The 23,034-nt window shown below is 42.5% G+C and overlaps 1 protein-coding gene across 1 annotated transcript in view; it reads left to right on the top strand.

The window, feature by feature from the left end:
- EDIL3 (EGF like repeats and discoidin domains 3) overlaps nt 1-23,034 on the top strand; it is a 649,344-nt gene that overhangs the window by 415,336 nt on the left and 210,974 nt on the right. Inside the window, exon 5 of the mRNA XM_066602963.1 lies at nt 16,692-16,873. Within this exon, the coding sequence (XP_066459060.1) occupies nt 16,692-16,873 (182 nt within the window). The remainder of the gene's footprint in view (nt 1-16,691; nt 16,874-23,034) is intronic.

Here is a 23,034-nt window from a genome sequence, read left to right as displayed (position 1 = left end):
CGTTGTAGCCCAAATCTCTGTGTAGCCCAAGCCTTAACACCTTCCCACCCCATGGGGTATATGTGCATCATGGCTGGGAATGGGTTCCCACAGAATAAAAACTACAACTCGCTACAACCAACAAATCTTCATATAGCAATGTTGATGGAAACAATATATAAGTTATGAAATTAGAAAAGTGTAGATGGAAATCCCCAAAAATCAATTTCGTCCTCATGTTCCAAACTAGGCTACGTCCTTAAAGCGTTAAAGATATTAAAGAGGGCCTGTCATCTCTTCTGACACGTCTATTTTGGTAAATAATTGTAGAGCTGTAGTGGCCATCAATGCCATAGCATAGCATGCCTACAGAATTTACATTGCATGGCCAATCATTAACTTTGTATTGTAGTGGCCGTGTTATGCCTATTACATACGAATATTGGTTAAGTCAAAAAAAATTTCAAATTACGGTAAACGCTCATTAAACAAATGCTACATCTCTATCTTCCATAATGGAACAATTCTGAAGCATTCCTCTTGTATATTGTGCCGTTCCTTTGTTATTCCTCCTAGAAATTTTCGAATGCATTGATAACTGGGTGTTACCCCTTGGTGGTGTTTCTACACAGTCTGACACTGTCCAATCACCGCAGACACACCTCTTTGATAAGAGGAATGGTAAAACCCAGTTGTCAATCGATTTACACATTTCTTAAAGGAATAACAGACAAAATGTTCCAGAATTGTTGTTTCATGGGAAATACAAATATTTACTAAAATAGACATTTCAGGGTTAGCAACATGTGATTTTATGTCCTTCTTTCTGCGGTTTGTAAGATGCCTATATAATCACCTAGGTGATGCTCATGATTAATACTCACATATCTTCTTGCTGATTGCATCTTGTGAAATATTGTATTAGCAGCAGATTTATTTCTCATGTAATCTATGACTGTAGATGAAATATATACAGCTGTAGAGATGAAGTTTTCTCTCTTTCCTGCTCTAAAACACAGTTGTCCTTCCAATAAGACTGATCACCTTGACAACACAAGTGAAAAAATCTTGAAATGTTTGGCTTTTAGAAATATCTGCAGAACGCTACCAAGAACATGACAGTTACTTCAACAATCTATATTAGTTATCTGAAATTCTACTTTTTATTCTGTACTGCAAAAATACATTCAATGTAAACTTTATTTAACAAGTCCCCCACTTAAATAATTAAAAACAGTTGGAATTTGGATGATCAACCCCCCCCCCCCATCCCCCCCTGAAAATATGGAAATTTAGCAGCAGAATTTGCTGTGGAAAACCTGCAGTATTTACAGTAAAATCCACTTGGATGAAATTCTGAAAAAATTCATCCACATGGCGTGGGAACATTGTAGATGTCATCTGCAGAGTACATAAAGTAAGCTATAGATTCTCAATATGCAGTATGTCAATGTTTGAAATGGAAAGGCTGAAACCCGTGGCATTGCTCCATATTCGCTGCCGATTATCTGCTGTGGAAAGTTCGCAATGAATATGCTTCATGTGAAGGTACTCTTACTGTATTAACCAGAAAGCATGCAATAGGGACAATCATCACTTATAGTGGGGTAGTTGGTGGGGTAATTGCCCTTCTTCACAGTCTCGCAATCAGTAGGGTAAAAACTATGGTTTATGACTAATGTTTGTTGTGCTCCATCTACTTATTCAACGTTCCAAACAATATTTACGTGAGTTACACAATTTGTGTAGCCATAGACATATAATTACTGTCAGGCTGTGTTAATTGCATAGATGAATCACATTAAGGCCTCGGTCACACGGGCAATTTTCCGTGCGATCTGCGCATGTGATGTACGATTTTATAAAACCATTGCTTTGCAATGGTATTGGACACATGAGCACTTTTTATGCGCTTGTCCGAAAAATTATAGAACAGAAATCGCTGAAAGCTGCCCCTGATTGGTCCCTGCGCTGAGCCAATCAGAGGCAGAACTCACTCACCCATTCATGAATTCATGAATGGGTGAGTGAGAGCTGCCTCTTATTGGTGAGGCTGTGATCAATCAGAGGCAGCTCATTCAGCAGGCGGGGATTTTAAATCCCCGGCTGCTGAATACTACTCACAGCAGTTCAGGAGAACTGCCGGCCGGCCGCGGCTGAACTCCGTCTGCAGGGACAAGGTGAGTATATTTATTTTTTTTACTTTTTACACATTTCTGGATGAATTTCAGGGAAGGGCTTATATTTTTAAGCCCTTCCCAAAAATTCATCGTGAGATCGCTGGCAGCCCATTGCTTTCAATGGAGCCGGCTGTATTGCCCGCTCCATTGAATTCAATGCGCTGGACAGCGCTGCACTGCTCCGGCCCATTTCTAATGAAACGCGGCTAGGAGCAGATTTTTCGGGCGATTTTTCGGCCCCGGTCACGCGATTTGCGGATGTGCATCCGTCATGCGATCCGCAAATCGCGGGAAAAAACGCCCGTATGACCGAGGCCTAACGGTGTAACAGGACTTAAAATTTAATTTTAGAGGTACTGCATCTGTATGTGTAGTTTTTATAGTTTTAAATTTTCTTAGAGTTTTTAATTTTTTTAACCTAATAAAACATTTTAATAGGGCATTTTTATGTTTTACTGATTTTAAATATTTCTAAAGATTTTTTTTTCATTTTTTTTGCCTCATCTGGGGAGTAGACGATTTGGTTTTCTGATTGCTCAGATAATAATGCTGATAGGTATCTTATAAGGCCCTGTCTGTGGCAGTGTCTAGTAGATGTAAAAGAAGGCAAACATGGAGGCCTTCATTATGCCCTTGGCTGCCATGACAACTTATCAGCACGTAGCAATCTTATTGCGAGGGTGCCGATGGGAGGTCACAGTCCATTTGCCAAACCCCTTAGATGTTGCGTGCTATATTGACCATGGCATCTAACAGATCCAATGGCTGAAATTGGAGTTATATCCATTTCTGGTCATTGCAGCAAGGTGTCAAGTGTATGATAGTTCTGACAGACACTAATGATAGCATGGGCTTAGTTCCTAGGTCTGCACAAACACTGTGCCCATATACAGCAGTTTGTGGGAATGGTTTGCCATGACTATCCAGTGCAGAGCAAGAATGCATCAATATGGAATTTTAGACCTAAAAATGATATGAAGTTAAAAGGTAGAAATTCATTTTACTCCTTTTTTCTTAGGTAAATTTATTACCTAAGAGGTTTGTAGTAATGGTGATAGTAGTAGTAATTGAAGAAATATTAATCCCCATCAACTCTACTTTATATATGAATACCAGTGACATAAACTCACATAACCAAAGCGCTTTTCAATGAAGTCGAAAGTATTCAAACAAAGCCGACATCCAATCTATACATTTCTTTGAGTATTTTGTGCAGATTTCTTTTTTGAGTTAAAATCAATATAGTTTTGTCAGGTTGATGTGCACCTCATTTTTATGATTGTGTCTGATTACTTGTGCCTCTCATGCACATGATCATAATAGAGCTGAGAAGCTATAAATTGTACCAGAGATCAATGATTTTACTTTTTTACATGTCATGTTACAGAATAAATCAATAACCAATTAACCAGGGAGAGCACAATGAAGCTGTTACCCATTCAGATCTTATTTCTCATCAAAGCTTGATTCTAATTACTTCCTTTTTACTCATACTGTTGAGCATCATTGTTATTCAATGTGGGATGTTTAAAGGGGAATTCCGAGACCAAAGTCAAATTCCAAAATAATCATAAATCATCTCACAGTACTATAGTAAATCCATCCATTACATTTCCTCTGCTTTTTTTGCTCTCCTCCTTATTTTGCAGCACTCACTGTGCTTTGTTGTTGCTTACATCAGCATTCCTGATGGTCAGGACAGGAAGTTAGTACAGGATGGTCAGGACAGGAAGCTTGGAGCCTCCGACCCTGGTCATTACATCAGAGGACAGTAGGGGGTCATGTGAATCACCCTGATTGAACCACAAGCACTCATTTCAGGTAAACAAAAGGCATTGCTGAACACTTCACCGAGGCTGACTGTGGGCAAAGGTTAGAAGTTTGTAAAGTCCTGGAATACCCCTTTAAATAACATTCCTTACCACACAGTATGCCAGTGTTTGGAACATGTATAAAACTTGATATAGAGTGTAACCTATTCACACCTGAAATCTGGACATTGAGATGATTATGGTTATGGTTAACTTTTGGCACTCAGTTTGGTGAACCTGAAGCTCTTGAAATGGAAATGGGGTTTGCCAAGATACAGTAAAAAAATGAGTTTTTTTTTGGCAAATGCATAAATTGTCTTTGCTTTTACACAGGACTGTAGACAAGCCTAGCTATTTATTACAATGTGGACATATTAATTTCTGCTACATAATTATTAGAGAAGAGCGAACGTACTCGTCCGAGCTTGATATTCGTGCGAATATTAGGGTGTTCGGGATGCTCGTTACTCGTAACGAGTACCACGCGGTGTTCCGGTTACTTTCAGTTTCCTCTCTGAGACGTTAGCGCGCCTTTCTGGCCAATTGAAAGACAGGGAAGGCATTACAACTTCCCCCTGTGACGTTCAAGCCCTATACCACCCCCCTGCTGTGAGTGGCTGGGGCGATCAGATGTCACCCGAGTATAAAAGTCGGCCCCTCCCGCGGCTCGCCACACATGCCTTGTGAGTTAGCTGAGGGACAGTGGTATCGTGCTGGAGCTGCTGTAGGGAGAGCGTTAGGAGTTAGTGTAGGCTTCAAGAACCCCAACGGTCCTTCTCAGGGCCACATCTAATAGTGTGCAGTAATCTGTCTCGCAATCAAGATGTGTCAGCAGCAGCAGCAGCACATCGCCAGCAGTCGGTGTCGCGCGGCGTGGCAGCACAGCGGTGGGCAAGCGTCAGCAGGCCGTGCTGAAACTACTCAGCTTAGGAGAGAAGAGGCACACGGCCCACGAACTGCTGCAGGGTCTGACAGAGCAGACCGACCGCTGGCTTGCGCCGCTGAGCCTCCAACCGGGCATGGTCGTGTGTGACAACGGCCGTAAGCTGGTGGCGGCTCTGCAGCTCGGCAGCCTCACGCACGTGCCATGCCTGGCCCATGTGTTTAATTTGGTGGTTCAGCGCTTTCTGAAAAGCTACCCCCACTTGTCATACCTGCTCGGAAAGGTGCGCCAGCTCTGCGCACATTTCCGCAAATCCCACACGCACGCTGCCACCCTGCGGACCCTGCAACATCGGTTTAATCTGCCAGTGCACCGACTGCTGTGCGACGTGCCCACACGGTGGAACTCTACGCTCCACATGTTGGCCAGACTCTATGAGCAGCGTAGAGCTATAGTGGAATACCAACTCCAACATGGGTGGCGTAGTGAGAGTCAGCCTCCTCAATTCTTTACAGAAGAGTGGGCCTGGTTGGCAGCCATCTGCCAGGTCCTTGGAAACTTTGAGGAGTCTACCCAGGTGGTGAGCGGGGATGCTGCAATCATTAGCATCACCATTCCTCTGCTATGCATCTTGAGAAGTTCCCTGCAAAGCATAAAGGCAGACGCTTTGCGCTTGGAAACGGAGGCGTGGGAAGACAGTATGTCGCTGGATAGTCAGAGCACCCTCATGTCTATATCTCAGTGCGTTGAGGAGGAGGGGGAGGAGCATGAGGAGGAGGGGGAAGAGACAGCTTGGCCCACTGCTGAGGGTACCCATGCTGCTTGCCTGTCATCCTTTCAGTGTGAATGGCCGGAGGAGGAGGAGGAGGAGGATCCTGAAAGTGATCTTCCTAGTGAGGACAGCCATGTGTTGCATACAGGTACCCTGGCACACATGGCTGACTTCATGTTAGGATGCCTTTCTCGAGACCCTCGCGTTACACGCATTCTGGCCACTACGGATTACTGGGTGTACACACTGCTCGACCCACGGTATAAGGAGAGCCTTTGCACTCTCATTCCCGAAGAGGAAAGGGGTTCGAGAATGATGCAATACCACAGGGCGCTGGTGGACAAACTGATGGTAAACTTCCCATCCGACAGCGCTAGTGGCAGAAGGCGCAGTTCCGAGGGCCAGGTAGCAGGGGAGGCGCAGAGATCATGCAGCATGTACAGCGCAGGCAGGGGAACATTCTCCAAGGCCTTTGCCAGCTTTATGGCTCCCCAGCAAGACTGTGTCACCGCTCCCCAGTCACGGCTGAGTCTGCGGGAGCACTGTAAAAGGATGGTGAGGGAGTACGTAGCCGATCGCACGACCGTCCTCCGTGACGCCTCTGCCCCCTACAACTACTGGGTGTCGAAGCTGGACACGTGGCCTGAACTCGCGCTGTATGCCCTGGAGGTGCTTGCTTGTCCTGCGGCTAGCGTCTTGTCAGAGAGTGTGTTTAGTGTGGCTGGGGGAATCATCACGGATAAGCGTACCCACCTGTCAACCGACAGTGCCGACAGGCTTACACTCATCAAGATGAACAAAGCCTGGATTTCCCCAGACTTCTCTTCTGCACCAGCGAACAGCAGCGATACCTAAGCAATACGTATTATGCACCCGTGGATGGAAGCATCGTTCTCTCTCACCATCCAAAACGGGGACATTTCTGCTTCATCAATCTGTGTATAATATTCCTCCTCCTCCTCCTCCTCCTGCTCCTCCTCCTGAAACCTCACGTAATCACGCCGAACGGGCAATTTTTCTTAGGCCCACAAGGCTCACTCATATAATTTTTCTAAACAATTTTTATACGTTTCAATGCTCTTAAAAGCGTTGAAACTTTAACTTGAACCAATTTTTCGTTAAACTGGGCTGCCTCCAGGCCTAGTTACCACTTAAGCCACATTAATCAAAGCGATTAATAGGTTTCACCTGCCCTCTTGGTTGGGCATGGGCAATTTTTCTGAGGTACATTAGTACTGTTGGTACACCAATTTTTGTGGGCCCTCGCCTACAGTGTAATCCAATTAATTTTTTGCCCACCTGCATTACAGCTGACGTTACATCGGCTGTGTTGGGCACTGCAATGGGATATATTTATGTACCGCCGGTGGGTTCCAGGGAGCCACCCAGTCCGTGGGTCCACACGGAGTTGTAACTACATGTGTCCACTTCTAAAGAGCCCCAGTCTGACTGGGGCATGCAGTGTGGGCCGAAGCCCACTTGCATTAAACATGACATTACCTCAGCTGTGATGGGCAATGCAATGGGATATATTTATGTACCGCCGGTTGCTTCCTGGCACCCACCCATGCTGTGGGTCCACACGGAGTTGTAACTGCATGTGTCCACTTGTAAAGAACCCCAGTCTGACTGGAGCATGCAGTGTGGGCCGAAGCCCACCTGCATTAACCACGACATTACTACCTCAGCTGTGTTGGGCAATGCAATGGGATATTTTTGTGTATCGCCGGTGGGTTCCAGGGAGCCACCTATGCTGTAGGTGCACACGGAGTTTAACCTACATGTGTCCACTTGTAAAGAACCCCAGTCTGACTGGGGCATGCAGTGTGGGCCGAAGCCCACCTGCATTAAGCACGACATTACTACCTCAGCTGTGTTGGGCAATGCAATGGGATATTTCTATGTACCGCCGGTGGCTTCCTGGCACCCACCCATGCTGTGGGTCCACAGGGAATTATAAATGCATCTGTTTCCACTTGTAAAGAACCCCAGTCTGACTGGGGCATGCAGTGTGGGCCGAAGCCCACCTGCATTAAGCACGACATTACTACCTCAGCTGTGTTGGGCAATGCAATGGCATATTTTTGTGTATCGCCGGTGGGTTCCAGGGAGCCACCCATGCTGTCGGTCGACAGGGACTTCACAATAGGGAGTTGTACCTGCCTGTGTCTATGAATTAAAAAGCCCGGTCTGACTGGGGCATGCAGAGACACCTTGACAGAATGAATAGTGTGTGGCACATAGGTTCCCCATTGCTATGCCCACGTGTGCAGCTCCTGATGGCGGTGGCACAGGATTCTATTTCTCATTGCTTCTGTACAGCATTGTGGGCTATCGCCCCGCCCCTTTTAAAGAGGGTCGCTGCCTAGCTGTGCCAACCCTCTGCAGTGTGTGCCTGCGGTTCCTCCTCATGGCAGACGCACTTCTAAATAGACATGAGGGTGGTGTGGCATGAGGGCAGCTGAAGTCTGCGCAGGGACACTTTGGTGTGCGCTGTGGGGGGGAGGGGGGGGCGGTTGGTCAGCATGTAACCCAGGAGAAGTGGCAGTGGAGTGTCATGCAGGCAGTGATTGTGCTTTGTTGGAGGTAGTGTGGTGCTTAGCAAAGGTATGCCATGCTAATGAGGGCTTTTCAGAAGTAAAAGTTGTTGGGAGGGGGGGGGGCCCACTCTTGCCGCTATTGTGGCTTAATAGTGGGACCTGTGAACTTGAGATGCAGCCCAACATGTAGCCCCTCGCCTGCCCTATCCGTTGCTGTGTCGTTCCCATCACTTTCTTGAATTGCCCAGATTTTCACACAAGGAAACCTTAGCGAGCATCGGCGAAATACAAAAATGCTCGGGTCGCCTATTGACTTCAATGGGGTTCGTTACTCGAAACGAACCCTCGAGCATCGCGAAAAGTTCGTCCCGAGTAACGAGCACCCGAGCATTTTGGTGCTCGCTCATCTCTAATAATTATGTAAAGTGTGGCAGGTTGTTCTTTCTGTTAGGTGTATGGTTGCAATGGGTCTCCATGTAGTTAACATGAGTCCATTATGGGTATATTTAAAGGAACATTCATGAGATTACGATTTTTTGAGCGCATCAGTTATGCACACAAAAATCATGTGAAAAAACGCCCGTGTGACTGAGCCCTAAAGGGGTTGTCCAAGACTTTAATATTGATGGCCTATCTTTCACATAAGCCATCAAAATTAGACGTGTGGGGTCCCTCTGTCAGTCCTGTGATCAGCTGATTGAAGGAGTCACAGCACTTGGGTTAGGTGCTGACCCCATTAGTATGTACAGCTCCATACAGTTTGTAGCAACTGTGCTTTGACTTGAATGGAACTGAGTTGTAGTACCAGACAATGCTTTCATAAAATGTATGGCACTGTGCCTGGTAAAGAATAAAGAGGCCACAGCACCCCCTTCCAGTACTGTACCTACTTCAATCAATTGATTGTGGGGTATTGCAAGTCGATCCCCCACAAATCTGATATTGATGGCTTATTTTAAGAATGGACCATCAATTTAAAAGTCTTGGAAAACCCAATTAATTCTAATAGGAACATGTCGTATAACATCCTGAATACAGCATTCAGATCACCAGAGGGGCTTGCAGAAATAAAACTTATGATTCATAGTATACAAAATTTTAGACAATCTTTCCTCCAACTTATCTCTACTACTGCATATGAATTTTCTTTTTCTATGTCATAATACTATTAGAGTTTCTATATTAGTAGATGTCAGATTGCCTCTGGTTATCTGTTACATAAATTATTACAGTCTCCCTTGTCTTTGCTACTTTAGTTTTTTAATATATATCATATCATCTAGGCTGGGTTGAAGGTTTGATGGAAGAGGAAAGATTCCTGTTTGACGTTAGCCTCAAAGATTTGTACTGTACAGTTTTATAGCTGGAGAATATATCCTCCTTTCATTACTTTCACCATGGAACAAGCGCTGAAATCTACATTTTTTTTTGACAGCGTACGTTTAATCCCTCAATTTTTAACTTGTAACCCTTCAACAGCACCAACGTTGACCTTTTGATTTTGAGATGTACTTGTAGATATTATACGTAACCTTTCAAGTGCGAACAAAGATAATGTTTTCATTTCTATTCATTACTGCATGATAATGGTATATATTTCACTTCTGCATGCAGTTTTAAGCACCAGGAAGGAGTCTTTGTGCTCTGCAGCTGTCCATAACATCCTACAGCACAGATAAGGCTGAAAAATCTGACTTTTTTTGCTATCTTTATTTCCAGGTTAAAAAAAAAGTAGGCCAGGAGCTCTAAAATGACAGGTCTGCCTGCACTTGCCTAACCTTAGTCAGTAAATTTAATTTGGACATAACAGGTCGAACATGGAAGGTAAAAGTTTGCCTTCCTTAGTATTGTTACAGGGTTGGAGCATTAGAGGTTCCTCTGGTAGCCCAGGGTTTGATACAAGAGTTGACCCTAGGGCATAAGCAGGGGCATAACTATAGAGGATGCAGGGGATGCGGTTGCACCCGGGCCCAGGAGCCTTAGGGGGCCATAAGGCCTCTCTTCTCCATATAGGGAGCCCAGTACTATGAATAAAGCATTATAGTTGGGGGTCCCATTCCAGGTTTGGCACTGGGGCCCAGTAGCTTCAAGTTACGCCTATGGGCATAAGTGCATTTACATGCGCATTTACGCAATGTGCATTGTGCTAAATCAGGCACATCTGTGCATGCAAATATGCAACCATGCTGCCATTCATTGAAATGTGCAATTAGTGTAATTAGTTCAATGTGTACTCGTTCCCTGCGCAAATAGAGCATGCTGCATATTTTTTTTACCCGAGCGAAATACACTGGTACACTTATACACGTAGTGCATGCACGCATTTTTTTGTGCATAATACACTGCGCAAATATGTACATCCAGCCAAAGGGATATTTCATATGAGACAGAATTGTTTTGCAGGTCACAGCTGAATTTACTGTGCCGTGGAAAAACGCTCACCTAAGTGCAAGATATTTGCATATCGAATTATGCACTTTTACGCATATATCGGCGCATATTACAGCACTTCATTCACTCACAAGGCCAGTTCACATGGTCGCGAGAAGCAGCTCTACCATTATTAAATCAGTCTTCTTTTTTCACGGAATTGTGCAGGATATTGCACATTTGCGCATGTATTGGGTGTGCACTTGCACACCTCCCATAGACTTCTATGGGAATCATTGGTGTGCAAATGCTGCGTTTTTTCTTGTGTGTGCGAAATGAGAATATACCCATTGAAATCAATGGGTTCTATTCTCTTTATATTGTGTGTGCAAATTTTTCGCGCCAAATATGCACTCAAATATGTTCATGTGAAGGGGCCCTTATTATCCTGAGGTGTAGTGATAACACAAAAAATGTAATCTTTAATTGAATGTGGTCTTGAGTGTGGTTTGTATTGAAACAAAGTGAGAACCCTGAATAATTTCCCTTAGCTGACCCAAGGAACTGCAGTTGGTTACTATTTTTATCATATCTAAATAAATGCCTACTTTCCATTATTAAATTCTTCTATTTGCCAAAGCCATGTAGGCATCATATTTAACCCTTTCACTCCACAGAGCATGCAGTTACTTCCTGTGCAGAGTTTGTGGGATTGGGAGCTGATCACGCTCCATACATGGCAGGTGTCGGCTGTCCTTGAGAGCTGACATCCACCCACAACAGTCACAATCAGCATGAATGCTGATTACAGCTGTTAATTCCCGACTCGGTACTCGGGGGTCCAAAAGGGCTCTCTCACAAAGAGACTGCGAGGTGTCATTCAGTTATTATGTCAGTCTGGAAGCTTCTGGAGGCTTACAGGGCTGCCACGACTAATTGCCTGTAAGAACACAGTATAATGTGATATTGCATTATACTCTATGAGTGATCAAAGAATTGCACATTCGAGTCCCCTATGGGAACTAAAAAAGAAATTTATAAAAGAATATCAAACGTTTTATTCATTATTAGAAAAAATAAAGGTAATAAAGGTTTAACCCTTTTCCCAAATCTATAGTAAAAAAATGGAAACAAAACAAATATATTTGGTATCACTGCATCTGTAAAAGTCAAGTCTATCAAAGTAACACATTATTTATCCTGCATGATCTTCATCTTCAATAAAGAACTGCATTTTTTTGGTAACCCCGTCTCCAAGAAAAAATTTAATAAAAAGCCACCAAAAAATCACGTGAACTCTAAAACGGTGCCAATAGTAACTACAGGACATGCCACAAAGAAACGAGACTTCACACATCTACAGTAATGAAAACTAAAAAAGTTATGGTTTTCAGTAGATGTTGGTAGAACATATTTTTTTTCCAAAGGTTTTTTTTTATTTTTAAAAGTAGTACAGAAAAGATCATTGTGATCATACTGAGCAATAGAATACAGTCATCATGTCATTTGTGCCACAGTGTATACACTGTAAAAACAAGTCCGTTCACGCCAAGATGGCGGCATGGCTTTTTTTTAAAAATGACAACCCACTTCTAAGTTTCTAAACGTTTTTCAGTATATTTTATGGAACTTTAATTAGTATCATTGAAAAATACAACTCATCAGCCCCCCACCCCCCTAAGACAAGCTATCAGACAGTTACATTGATGAATAAAATAAAAGTTATGATCTTTTGAACGTGCAGAGAAAAAAACAAAAAGGGCCACATCATTAAGGGGTTAAGGTGGACGCAACACGGTGAGCAAAAGCAACCTACTATATCTCAGATTCATGTAACACGAATGTGAGATGTGATGGTTGAGTGGACTATTGGGGTTAGCTATAGTGATACCAGAATATTCATGTTCAGGCCTTAGTCAGACGGGCGTTTTTAGCCGCGATTTGCGCATGCGTCCGGTGATTTTATAAAACCATTGCTTTGCAATGGTATCGGACACATGAGCGCTTTTTATGCGCTCGTCCGATTAATTATAGAACAGAAATCACAGATCGCACCTATCTGCGATCTGCGATTCCTGTTCTCTTCTCTATATGCGCTCAATGGGCCGGCGGCAGCAGCGCCGACCCCATTGAGAACATATAGAAGACAAATCATTCTTCTCTGCCACAGCTGTAACAGCTGTGACAGAGAAGAACGATGTTTGCCCATTAAATTCAATGGAGCCGGCAATACAGCCGCTCCATTGAAAGCAATGGGCTACCGGCATGCGCGGGGTGAATTGTCGGGAAGGGGTTAAATATATAAGCCCTTCCCTGCAATTCATCCTAAAATGTGTTAAAATAAAAAAAAATTGTATACTCACCTTTCCGCTGCAGCCGGAGTCCAGCCGCGGCCGCTGTCAGTTCTCCTGAACTGCTTCTCGGCACTATTTAGCCGGCGGGGCTTTAAAATCCCCGCCTGCTGAATGGTCTGCCTCTGATTGGTCACAGCCCTGACCAATCAGAGGCAGGTTTCACTCACACACCCATTCATGAATTCCTGAATGGGTGAGTGACTGCTGCCTCTCAGCGCTGAGCCAATCAGGGGCAGGTCTGACTCACATCCATTCATGAATTCATGAATGGGTGTGAGTGAGACATGCCTCTGATTGGCTCAGCGCTGAGCCAATCAGGGGGAAGGTCTGACTCACACCCCCTTCACACCCACTGCAGGACGGCCGCGCGGAGCTCCGGCTGCCGGGAGAAGGTGAGTATATATATATTTTTTATTTTTACACATTTTAGGATGAATTGCAGGGAAGGGCTTATATATTTAAGCCCTTCCCGACAATTCATCCCACACTCGCCCGCAGCGCATTGCTTTCAATGGAGCGGGCTGTATTGCCGCTCCATTTAATGCAATGCGCTGGGCAGCTCCGGCCCGTTTCTAATGAAACGTGGCTAGGAGCAGATTTTCGGGCGATTTTTGGGCACCGGTCACGCGATTTGCGGATGCGCATTTGTCATGCGATCCGCAAATCGCGTGAAAAAACGCCCGTGTGACTAAGGCCTTAGAGTAAAGACTTTTTTAACGGTTAACCCTATGCAATCCAATTTTGGATTCAGGGTTTCCTGGGGGGCTTTCTCTTTCTGCCATTATACAATGGCGCCATCTGCTGGCTAGAGCCAGTACTGTGATATGTGACATGCTGGAGAGGCCCCTGACAACAGAGCGGCCAGCCAGTAATATACAGTAAGAATACCCTGCCGGATGTCTTCCGACATCGGAGCTGTACAGCCTTCAATCAGAATGTCTTTAGACGTCAGACAGTGGATTGGAAAGGGTTAAGATCATTCAGTCATTTGCCCATTGTTCCCAACCACCGCCCTTGATATTTGTTGCCTAGTTCATGATGTTTCAGTGTAGATCCATCAAATCAAAATGAATAGTATGTAATAGCGGATGAGTTTCAATTTACAATCTAATGAAACAGTGGAAAAGTAGCTTCAAATGAGACAGAAGATAACCATAAATTTTAGATTACTGTTGTCCGATCCTTCCATTTTCCACATTATCCAGCACAAATCTAACGGCTATTGAGGTCTGCCAGGTGCTCTCCTGAAATCTAATTTTGGTAGAATATAGATTGGACACAATTAGTGTCACAAATGTCTGAACCACACTCATCACCCTCTGCTTCAGCGCACATCTGGCCAATCTGCATGTTTATGGGAGTAATCGGGACTGATAACTGTTGGCAAAGCAGTTGGATGGGGCACATTTATATTACATCTATTGGCAGCATATTCCCATTGTATCCGCATCTGACATCCTTCAAGGGATTCTTTATTGATCAGCTGGCAAAGGTTTCTGAAAATGTGTACAATTAATCTTCTATCAGTATAAAAGATATAATTAAATATACTGTATAGATGTAAAATTTCCAACAAATGACTTATGGTGCATCCACGGAATCATTAGAGTTCTGACCTGATTTGGTTGTTTCCGTATCTCTCACAGGGTTTAATGATGAGTCGGCTTACATGCATAGCTACTCTTGCAAGGAAAAAGGTCACCCTTGTTCCTTGGGCATATTGAGCTGACCCTCACAATTAAAGTTTTATGACATATCTAATGGCTATATAATAAATGGCAGTTATTGGAAACTGCCTTTACGAAACAGCCCATTCTAAATATTGTTATAAGTCTCCTACATAAGCTTATTAATTATTCATGTTTAATATGAGTATGCTAGCTGGATCAGTGTTAACATTTATGGTAATTGAAGTATGTAATTTGTGTAAACTATAATGTGTAGTAAAATACACCATGCATTAAAGTGAACTTGCCATAGAGGATTGGAATATTCTTCAAAGGGAAAAGGCTGCTATTATTACTAATGATATAAATCAAGTATTAAATCATAACTGAATCTAATTACAAAGTACATTTATTAACCCACATTTATTATGCTTTGAAATCTAAAAAATTATGATTCTTCCCTTTGTTTGGGTAATTATGAGGGTTTTAGCAACAATTTGTGAGCCCTATGAACAGGATGTTGCTAGACCCAAATTTAGTGACTGAGTCCTAAATATATCCTTGCCCAAACACTTTCTTCTTTTTTACTTTTGCAAGGAAAAGAAAACAACTAATACTAATAAGTAGTACAAAATAGCTAAACAAAATTGGCAAACTTTCGAGTAAGTTTCGGCATTATGTAATAGATTTTTACTGAGTTTGCCAAATCGGGTTGATAGTGTAATAAAAAAAAAAAAAATTTTTTAAGTAGAAAGTGAAGACTTTCATGAACTGTATTCCCATCATTGGCACTAAATATACTGCAAGACACCTTTTACATAGGCTGGAATTTGGCTGTAGGATGAACCGCAACATGCAGCTGTAGACACCAGGATCCACGTGTCTACATGCGTTTTTTGAGCGCAATTGTCAGCAGAATTAATCCATTATCAATTCTGCAGTAAATTTGCATGGAGCCTTGCGGATTTTGGTGTGGAATTTTCGTATGTTGTGGAGCACTCTTCAGCCAAATGCCACCCATGTGAAAGGTCCCTAATGGAGCCGTAATACAGCCATGTGAATATGCAGTTGTAGAAGCAGACTTTGTGATACTTTACTTTGGGATTTTTTATATATAGCATGGCCTTCTAATAATAATTCACACAACCTTATAATTTGGCATCTGACTGTTGCAGTCCTTAAAACAATCCTACCACCATTAGATCCAAATCTCACTTTAGACAGGTAAAGGCCTATTTACACGAAGCGATGATCGCTCAAGCCACAGTTTGAGTGACAGCTTTGAGCGATCGTTTTGCATAAACTATTAAGTAGCTACTCAGCTACTTAAGAGCAATTAAGTGTGCAAATGAAGCCTTAGCTGAAAGCAGTTAATAGCCCAAGGGCTCTTATCTGCATTCAGATCCCTTGTTCTCCAGTGGTAAACAATGCTATTGGCACTACCTGCAGAGAACTGCTGATAAGGCTGAACAACGATTTTTAGGTTGGACTGAATTCAACGATCAGCTAGCAGTGCGCGAAAAGTGTACGATGGCCGCGCATTTAGATGCAACGATTATCGCTCAAACGATCGCTTTTTAGAGATTTGTAAGTGATCATCACTCCATGTAAATTTGCCTTAAAACTGTGAAACATCTTTGAGACATGACCAATATGCATAATTTATGGTATAAGTGAAAAGCTGTAGTACAAAGTCTGTTTGGGATAAGGATGTGGTCTTCTCCAAAATATAGTCTTTTGGGGTGGTTTCACTGTACTTTATATGAGCTGCAAGTTGTTAAAATTCACCTATAGCATTTTAAAGCCGATTATATAATGTTTTCTCTAAGTAGGGATTCCAGGACTTTGCTTACACAATTCATTTTTGACCCTTTTTCTTTTCTGCCAAAGTCAAAGCTGCATAAAAAACTATACATATTGCTTTGATATATTTCGGTTGTAGCTGTATTTATGGTTTTGGTAAAAAAAAAGGCATCAAAATTGCTCTATGTGAACAAAGCTCTTGGAATACTGAATTAGTAGTAATAGTACAACTAGTAAAACAGGGGTTTAATTTTGCAATACCTTTTGAGATACAGAAGATAACCAATAATTAGATGTACACATATATCTTATTTTCTTTCTTTGTTCTCCAGGATGCTCCGGACCTCTTGGAATGGAAGGAGGGATCATTTCCAACCAGCAAATAACAGCATCCTCTACTCACAGGGCTCTTTTTGGATTACAAAAGTGGTATCCATATTTTGCAAGACTTAATAAAAAGGGTCTTGTAAATGCTTGGACTTCAGCAGAAAACGACCGATGGCCTTGGATTCAAGTAAAGCACTCATATTTATTACGATTGTCAAAAATGCAGTAATTAAATCTGTCAATTAAAAGGTTTCTCCAGTGAAAAAAAGTTATGTTGAAAATGGCTCAACATGGAATGGTGCAAACATAAGGCATAATCACTGCACAGATCCCCTGCCGCTCCTGTTCTGGTGCTGCCCAGTCCCGTACTGCTTACTACATTGCTGTAAAAGGAACTACAAAGCAATGGAAGGCTGGGCAGTGTGAGAATAGGTGTGACAGGAGATAAACGAGATGAGTCTGCCATTTTATTTTTTTTTTTTGTACACCATGCTCAGCCACCTTCAAAATAATTTTGTTTGATGCACACCCTCTTTAAAAAAAATGGCCAGCCATTTAGTCTATTTCTATATAGTCTGCAACTCTTTATACAGTCTGAAGACATATGTAAGAACCTAATTGCTCAATATATGAGAGTGGTGTATTAAGTAGACCAAAGGCTTGTAGATGTTTACACAACTTGGGCCTCCATGTCTACAGCATATCTGTGTGTGTAAAAATACTCTACTAGTCCCAATATGATTGCCCATAAGGGTATGTAGCAGATTTTGACATGGATCTGCAGCTGAATTATTCCCTTCAATTCAAAAGATAAAATCTGCTGTGGATCTGCATCAATATCTGCACCAATAGTGGAAATTTTGGAGCAGTTTTTGGTGTGGAACCACATCGAAATCCACTGTGTGTATGTACCCTAAGGATATGTTCACATGGTGGATTCTGTAGTTGAATTTTCCATGCTGAATCTGCTCGAAGAAAAGCAGTAGAAATCCATGACTGCTCTTCCACAAATATGCACCAGATCTAGCCCTGTTAATGAGCAAAAAATAAACCCCATACACACAGTATCACTGTAATCACCATGGCCCATAAAATGACCTCAATACTGTCACTCAACTAAACTCACTATGGCCAACATTACCAATAGTAACAATATATAAGGGCCAAATAATGCTGCCATAACATGATTACAAATTACTACCACATAGTGATAAATACCAACGTACTGTCACTGCATAAAGACCTGAACAAAGAGCAATATTACCAATAATAAAACTATATGAGGGCTAAATAATACCCCAGACTGTGACCACATAATACCATCATAGTGCTATTGAAAAAAACACTATACAAAGACTAATATTACCCCCCCCACATGCATTGACCATATAGCAGCATATACTAGAGCTACGCAGACACTTTACAGACTGTATAAATGATTACAGTACCTCTATATCTGTTATATTCAGTGATTACAATGACATCTCCTCTGACTGGAGTTGTTTACTTTTCCTTTTTCTTCATCCGGCCCAGGCTGTTATGATGACATCTCCTCGTCATAACTTTTCTCTGTAGAAGTTGACAGGCAGACATCTCTAACTCCTCAATTTTCCAGGGACCTAGCTTTGCTTTACAAATGTCAACATAATCCCCCCGTACATAGTGCCCCAGTATTCTGGAATACTGTGTCCGGTTCTGGACACCCCACTTTAAAAAAGACATAGACAAACTGGAGCAAGTTCAGAGAAGAGTTACCAAGATCGTAAGTGATCTGCAAATCGTCCTATGAAGAACGGTTAAAGGATCTGGGAATGTTTAGCTTGCAAAAAAGAAGGCTGAGAGGAGACTTAATAGCTGTCTACAAATATCTGAAGGGCTGTCACAGTGCAGAGGGATCAGCCCTATTCTCATTTGTACAAGGAAAGACTAGAAGCAATGGGATGAAACACAAATGATATATTAGAAAAAAAATTCTGATAGTGAGGGTGATCAATAAGTGGAACAGGTCACCACAGAAGGTGGTGAGTTCTCCTTCAATAGTAATGTTCAAACAAAGGCTGGACAAATGTCTGTCTGGGATGATTTAGTAAATCCTGCACTGAGCATGGGGTTGGACCAGATGACCCTGGAGGTCCCTTCCAACTGTACCATTCTAGGATTCTATGATTCTAGTAATGCCACCTGAAGTGACCCACACTGAAATAGTATCCCCCTTTTTTGTTCCCTTAATGCCTCACATAATAAGTGCCACTTTTCATGTTCCATACAAAGTAAAAGTGCCCTCACTCAATAATAATGCTGTCATACTCTCATTTGGTAATAATGCACCTCACTGTCTCCCACTCAATGATTATTCCCCTTACAGGCCACCCGCAGGATCAGTAGATTATCAATAGGGGTAATTTGGGTGGTAAAGGATCCCCTGTAGCTCCGGCCCAGGATGACTCCCTCGTACATCCTTATTATAATCCGCCATTGATATAAGCTAATAGTTGTGAGCACTTTACATACTGACCTCATGCATAAGAGCATTTGCATTCTAATACTAGTTCATTTCAATCTTCATTTCCTTTCAAGCACTTTTGCTTTCATGCACTCTTTCTTACTACTGAATAAATCATAATAATCAGTTACTACATCTCTTTTCTCTGTCTATATATATTAGTGATACCATTGTTCTCACCTTTGCTGCCATCTGCTTGTTTAAATCGCGGCATTTATGACTACTGTGCTTCAATTTCACTTTTCCTTTGATCATGAGGAACTCCCAGAGATAATGATATCTGAAATTTATGTCCTTCTTGCTGATTATTCCTCCTCCACATCTCGTAGACATGTCTACCTGTTGTAATTGTCAGTTTAAAGGTGCATTCACACAGGCGAGTTTCACCCACAATATCTGACCATTGGCAATATGCTTAGATATCGTATGTGAAAAGAACACACTGCTTCTGGGTATGAAAGCTTGTATACCAGCAGGGAACTTAAATGGGGTTCTGTTGGAGGGAGCAGAAAAAAGAAGCTGCATCATATTTATATGCCTATTTGAAACATGATCAGTACATTGGGAGAGAGTATATTTCTGCAGCATATAGCAGCAAAGCAGACAGACAAACTATGCTTTGGAGTGGGAAGTATTGCAGTTCTTAGTTTGTGCCTGGCCTAAGACATCGTTCAAATTTACAAGTCCTACCACTACTTAATAGTGTTGGTGGTGGTGCTGCTGAAGCTCTCCTTCTTCAGCTTTCAACATGTTTCCTCCTCATACTTGCCCCAGAAGGAACGTTATGTCAATATGGAAACACAAAGCTCCAACTCTCATGTTCACACTAGGAGCGCATTCTGCCCTCAAGGTGCTGTTGGTGGTGGTGGTCTCCATCTCCTTTTCTAGAGGGCAAATTAGTGATCCCAATTTTTACTCCCATTGGCTTTAATGGGAGTCCAAATCGTCTATCCCGAGTCACAATGATTTTTGTGAAATCGGCCCAATACTGACACAAACCGATTATTCCACTAATCGCTCATTACTATCTAGGACTACTATAATCCAGTAAGAACGAAATTGGAGGGCCTTTAATTACAGAAAGCAGTGTGGCTGCATGGTGTGGAGATGGTATTAGTATGTCTGCCATCATCAGGCAGCTCTGGTGTTTTTTCCAATGTAACATTTCCTCCACTTCTTTTTTGGCATGATGGAGGTGAACTGGTGCTATTGTGCACTGTGCTTAGCTCATCCATGCCCAGAGAATCAAGCAACAATTGGATAACGCCTCTAAGTACAGATCCAGCATCAGGTAATATTTGTATTGGCCCCTCTACTAGTATTTTGGACCTACCTACCACATGACACAACTTTTAGATTTTTTTCCCACAAAAATATGGTTCCCACAAAGTAAATCTCTGTTTGGAACCTTTTTAAATAAAGGCGTAGCTATAGGACATGCAGAAGTAGTAGTCCCGCTTTGGAACTGGTGCCTGAGGGAGCCAGATGTCTTTCGTGCATGTAAGCAGCCACCAATATTATAAAAGGCACATAGTAGGTATGGAGTTTTGTTACAGATTTTGAAATGGGGCAAAGAAGCTTCAAGTTTTGTCTCTGGTAGAAGACATATGTTACTTATGATATAGAGCATAGGTGGCCAATTAAATACATTTTGGAGCAAATTAATGACTAGTTTCCACTCAGAAGCCTTAGCCATGGAAGCAGTGACTCACATTTGATGTGATTGTATGTGACATTGATGGCGTTAAAGCAGATGACTACCACTTGAAATGACATGCACCTTATAGAAAACATAAATACATAGAACTTCTAGGAAAAAAAGTTCTATATATGGTATATGGCAGATATCATTAAAGTTAAGTAAAAATCTTGTATATACAGTTGTCAAGAGATTACCGTTTGTTAGAAAGTGTCAAAAAGGTTCGTTTCTATGGAAACAGAATTTAAACTGCACAAAGACTTAACACATTTGTTTGAAACTCTCATTTGCCACTGAATAAGCTAAAATAAAATATATAGAGAAGATATATTAGGGATACATATATGATAGGATATGTTAGGATTAGAGATGAGCGAGTATACTCGCTAAGGCACATTACTCGAGCGAGTAGTGCCTTAGCCGAGTATCTCCCCGCTCGTCTCTAAAGATTCGGAGGCCGGCGCCGGTGACAGGTGAGTTGCGGCGGGGAGCAGGGGGAAGAGAGGGAGAGAGAGATCTCCCCTCCGTTCCTCCCTGCTCTCCCCCGCCGCTCCCTGCCCGCCCACGGCCCCTGAATCTTTAGAGACGAGCGGGGAGATACTCGGCTAAGGCACTACTTGCTCGAGTAATGTGCCTTAGCGAGTATACTCGCTCATCTCTAGTTAGGATGTTACTGGGACTTTAGATTGCATCATGAAGGAAGCCATTTTGTAGCCTTAGAATGAATTTTCGCTCTTTATCATGAGGCCACTTTTGGACCACAATTCTGCACTGTTTATTTCATTCATATAGCAAACGTGTTTATAAAGTTTAGAGTCTCATTTAAAGCATACCTGTAGTTTCAGGTGACATTTCAGAATAACCTGTTGTGTTCGTACATGAGGAGCATATCTGACAATTCATTGGGAATTGGGATGGTTGATTCTAAGCCCCATTAAAATCTATGGGAGTTAAAATCTGGTTAACTCATTTGCCCTCCAGACGGTCCTCAATGCAGCCAAAGCACCCAGAATTGCATGGGAATGCAGCCATGCATATAGAGAACACTGTATTCCTACTAGAAATTGGTCAAAATAGTCTACAGTGGTGTAGGGGTCAATTGTGTCATTCTTCTCCTTCTAGTGGACTGTATGTCACAGTGAGCACAGGAAGTTGGTGCCTCTGTTTCCACATCCCCCTGAGTACACAATGACTGGGAAGATCTGATCCACCATCATGGTTGGGCATCAGTACATTTAATGTCTTGGTCTTCTCCCTCTGGTTGTTTGGGCTGCTTGGTTGACATACACTACCGTTCAAAAGTTTGGGGTCACCCAAACAATTTTGTGTTTTCCATGAAAAGTCACACTTATTCACCACCATGCGTTGTGAAATGAATAGAAAATAGAGTCAAGACATTGACAAGGTTAGAAATAATGATTTGTATTTGAAATAACATTGTTTTTACATCAAACTTTGCTTTCGTCAAAGAATCCTCCTTTTGCAGCAATTACAGCATTGCACACCTTTGACATTCTAGCTGTTAATTTGTTGAGGTAAGCTTGTGAAATTGCACCCCACGCTTCTAGAAGCATCTCCCACAAGTTGGATTGGTTGGATGGGCACTTCTGGCGTACCATACGGTCAAGCTGCTCCCACAACAGCTCAATGGGGTTCAGATCTGGTGACTGCGCTGGCCACTCCATTACCGATAGAATACCAGCTGCCTGCTTCTGCTGTAAATAGTTCTTGCACAATTTGGAGGTGTGTTTAGGGTCATTGTCCTGTTGTAGGATGAAATTGGTTCCAATCAAGCGCTGTCCACTGGGTATGGCATGGCGTTGCAAAATGGAGTGATAGCCTTCCTTATTCAGAATCCCTTTTACCCTGTACAAATCTCCCACCTTACCAGCACCAAAGCAACCCCAGACGATCACATTACCTCCACCATGCTTAACAGATGGCGTCAGGCATTCTTCCAGCATCTTTTCATTTGTTCTGCGTCTCACAAACGTTCTTCTTTGTGATCCAAACACCTCAAACTTGGATTCATCCGTCCACAACACTTTTTTCCAGTCTTCCTCTGTCCAATGTCTGTGTTCTTTTGCCCATCTTAATCTTTTTCTTTTATTGGCCAGTCTCAGATATGGCTTTTTCTTTGCCACTC

Source organism: Eleutherodactylus coqui, chromosome 5 (assembly GCF_035609145.1).
Source record: "Eleutherodactylus coqui strain aEleCoq1 chromosome 5, aEleCoq1.hap1, whole genome shotgun sequence".
NCBI classification, from domain to species: domain Eukaryota; kingdom Metazoa; phylum Chordata; class Amphibia; order Anura; family Eleutherodactylidae; genus Eleutherodactylus; species Eleutherodactylus coqui.
This window is presented reverse-complemented; position numbering and strand designations above follow the sequence as displayed.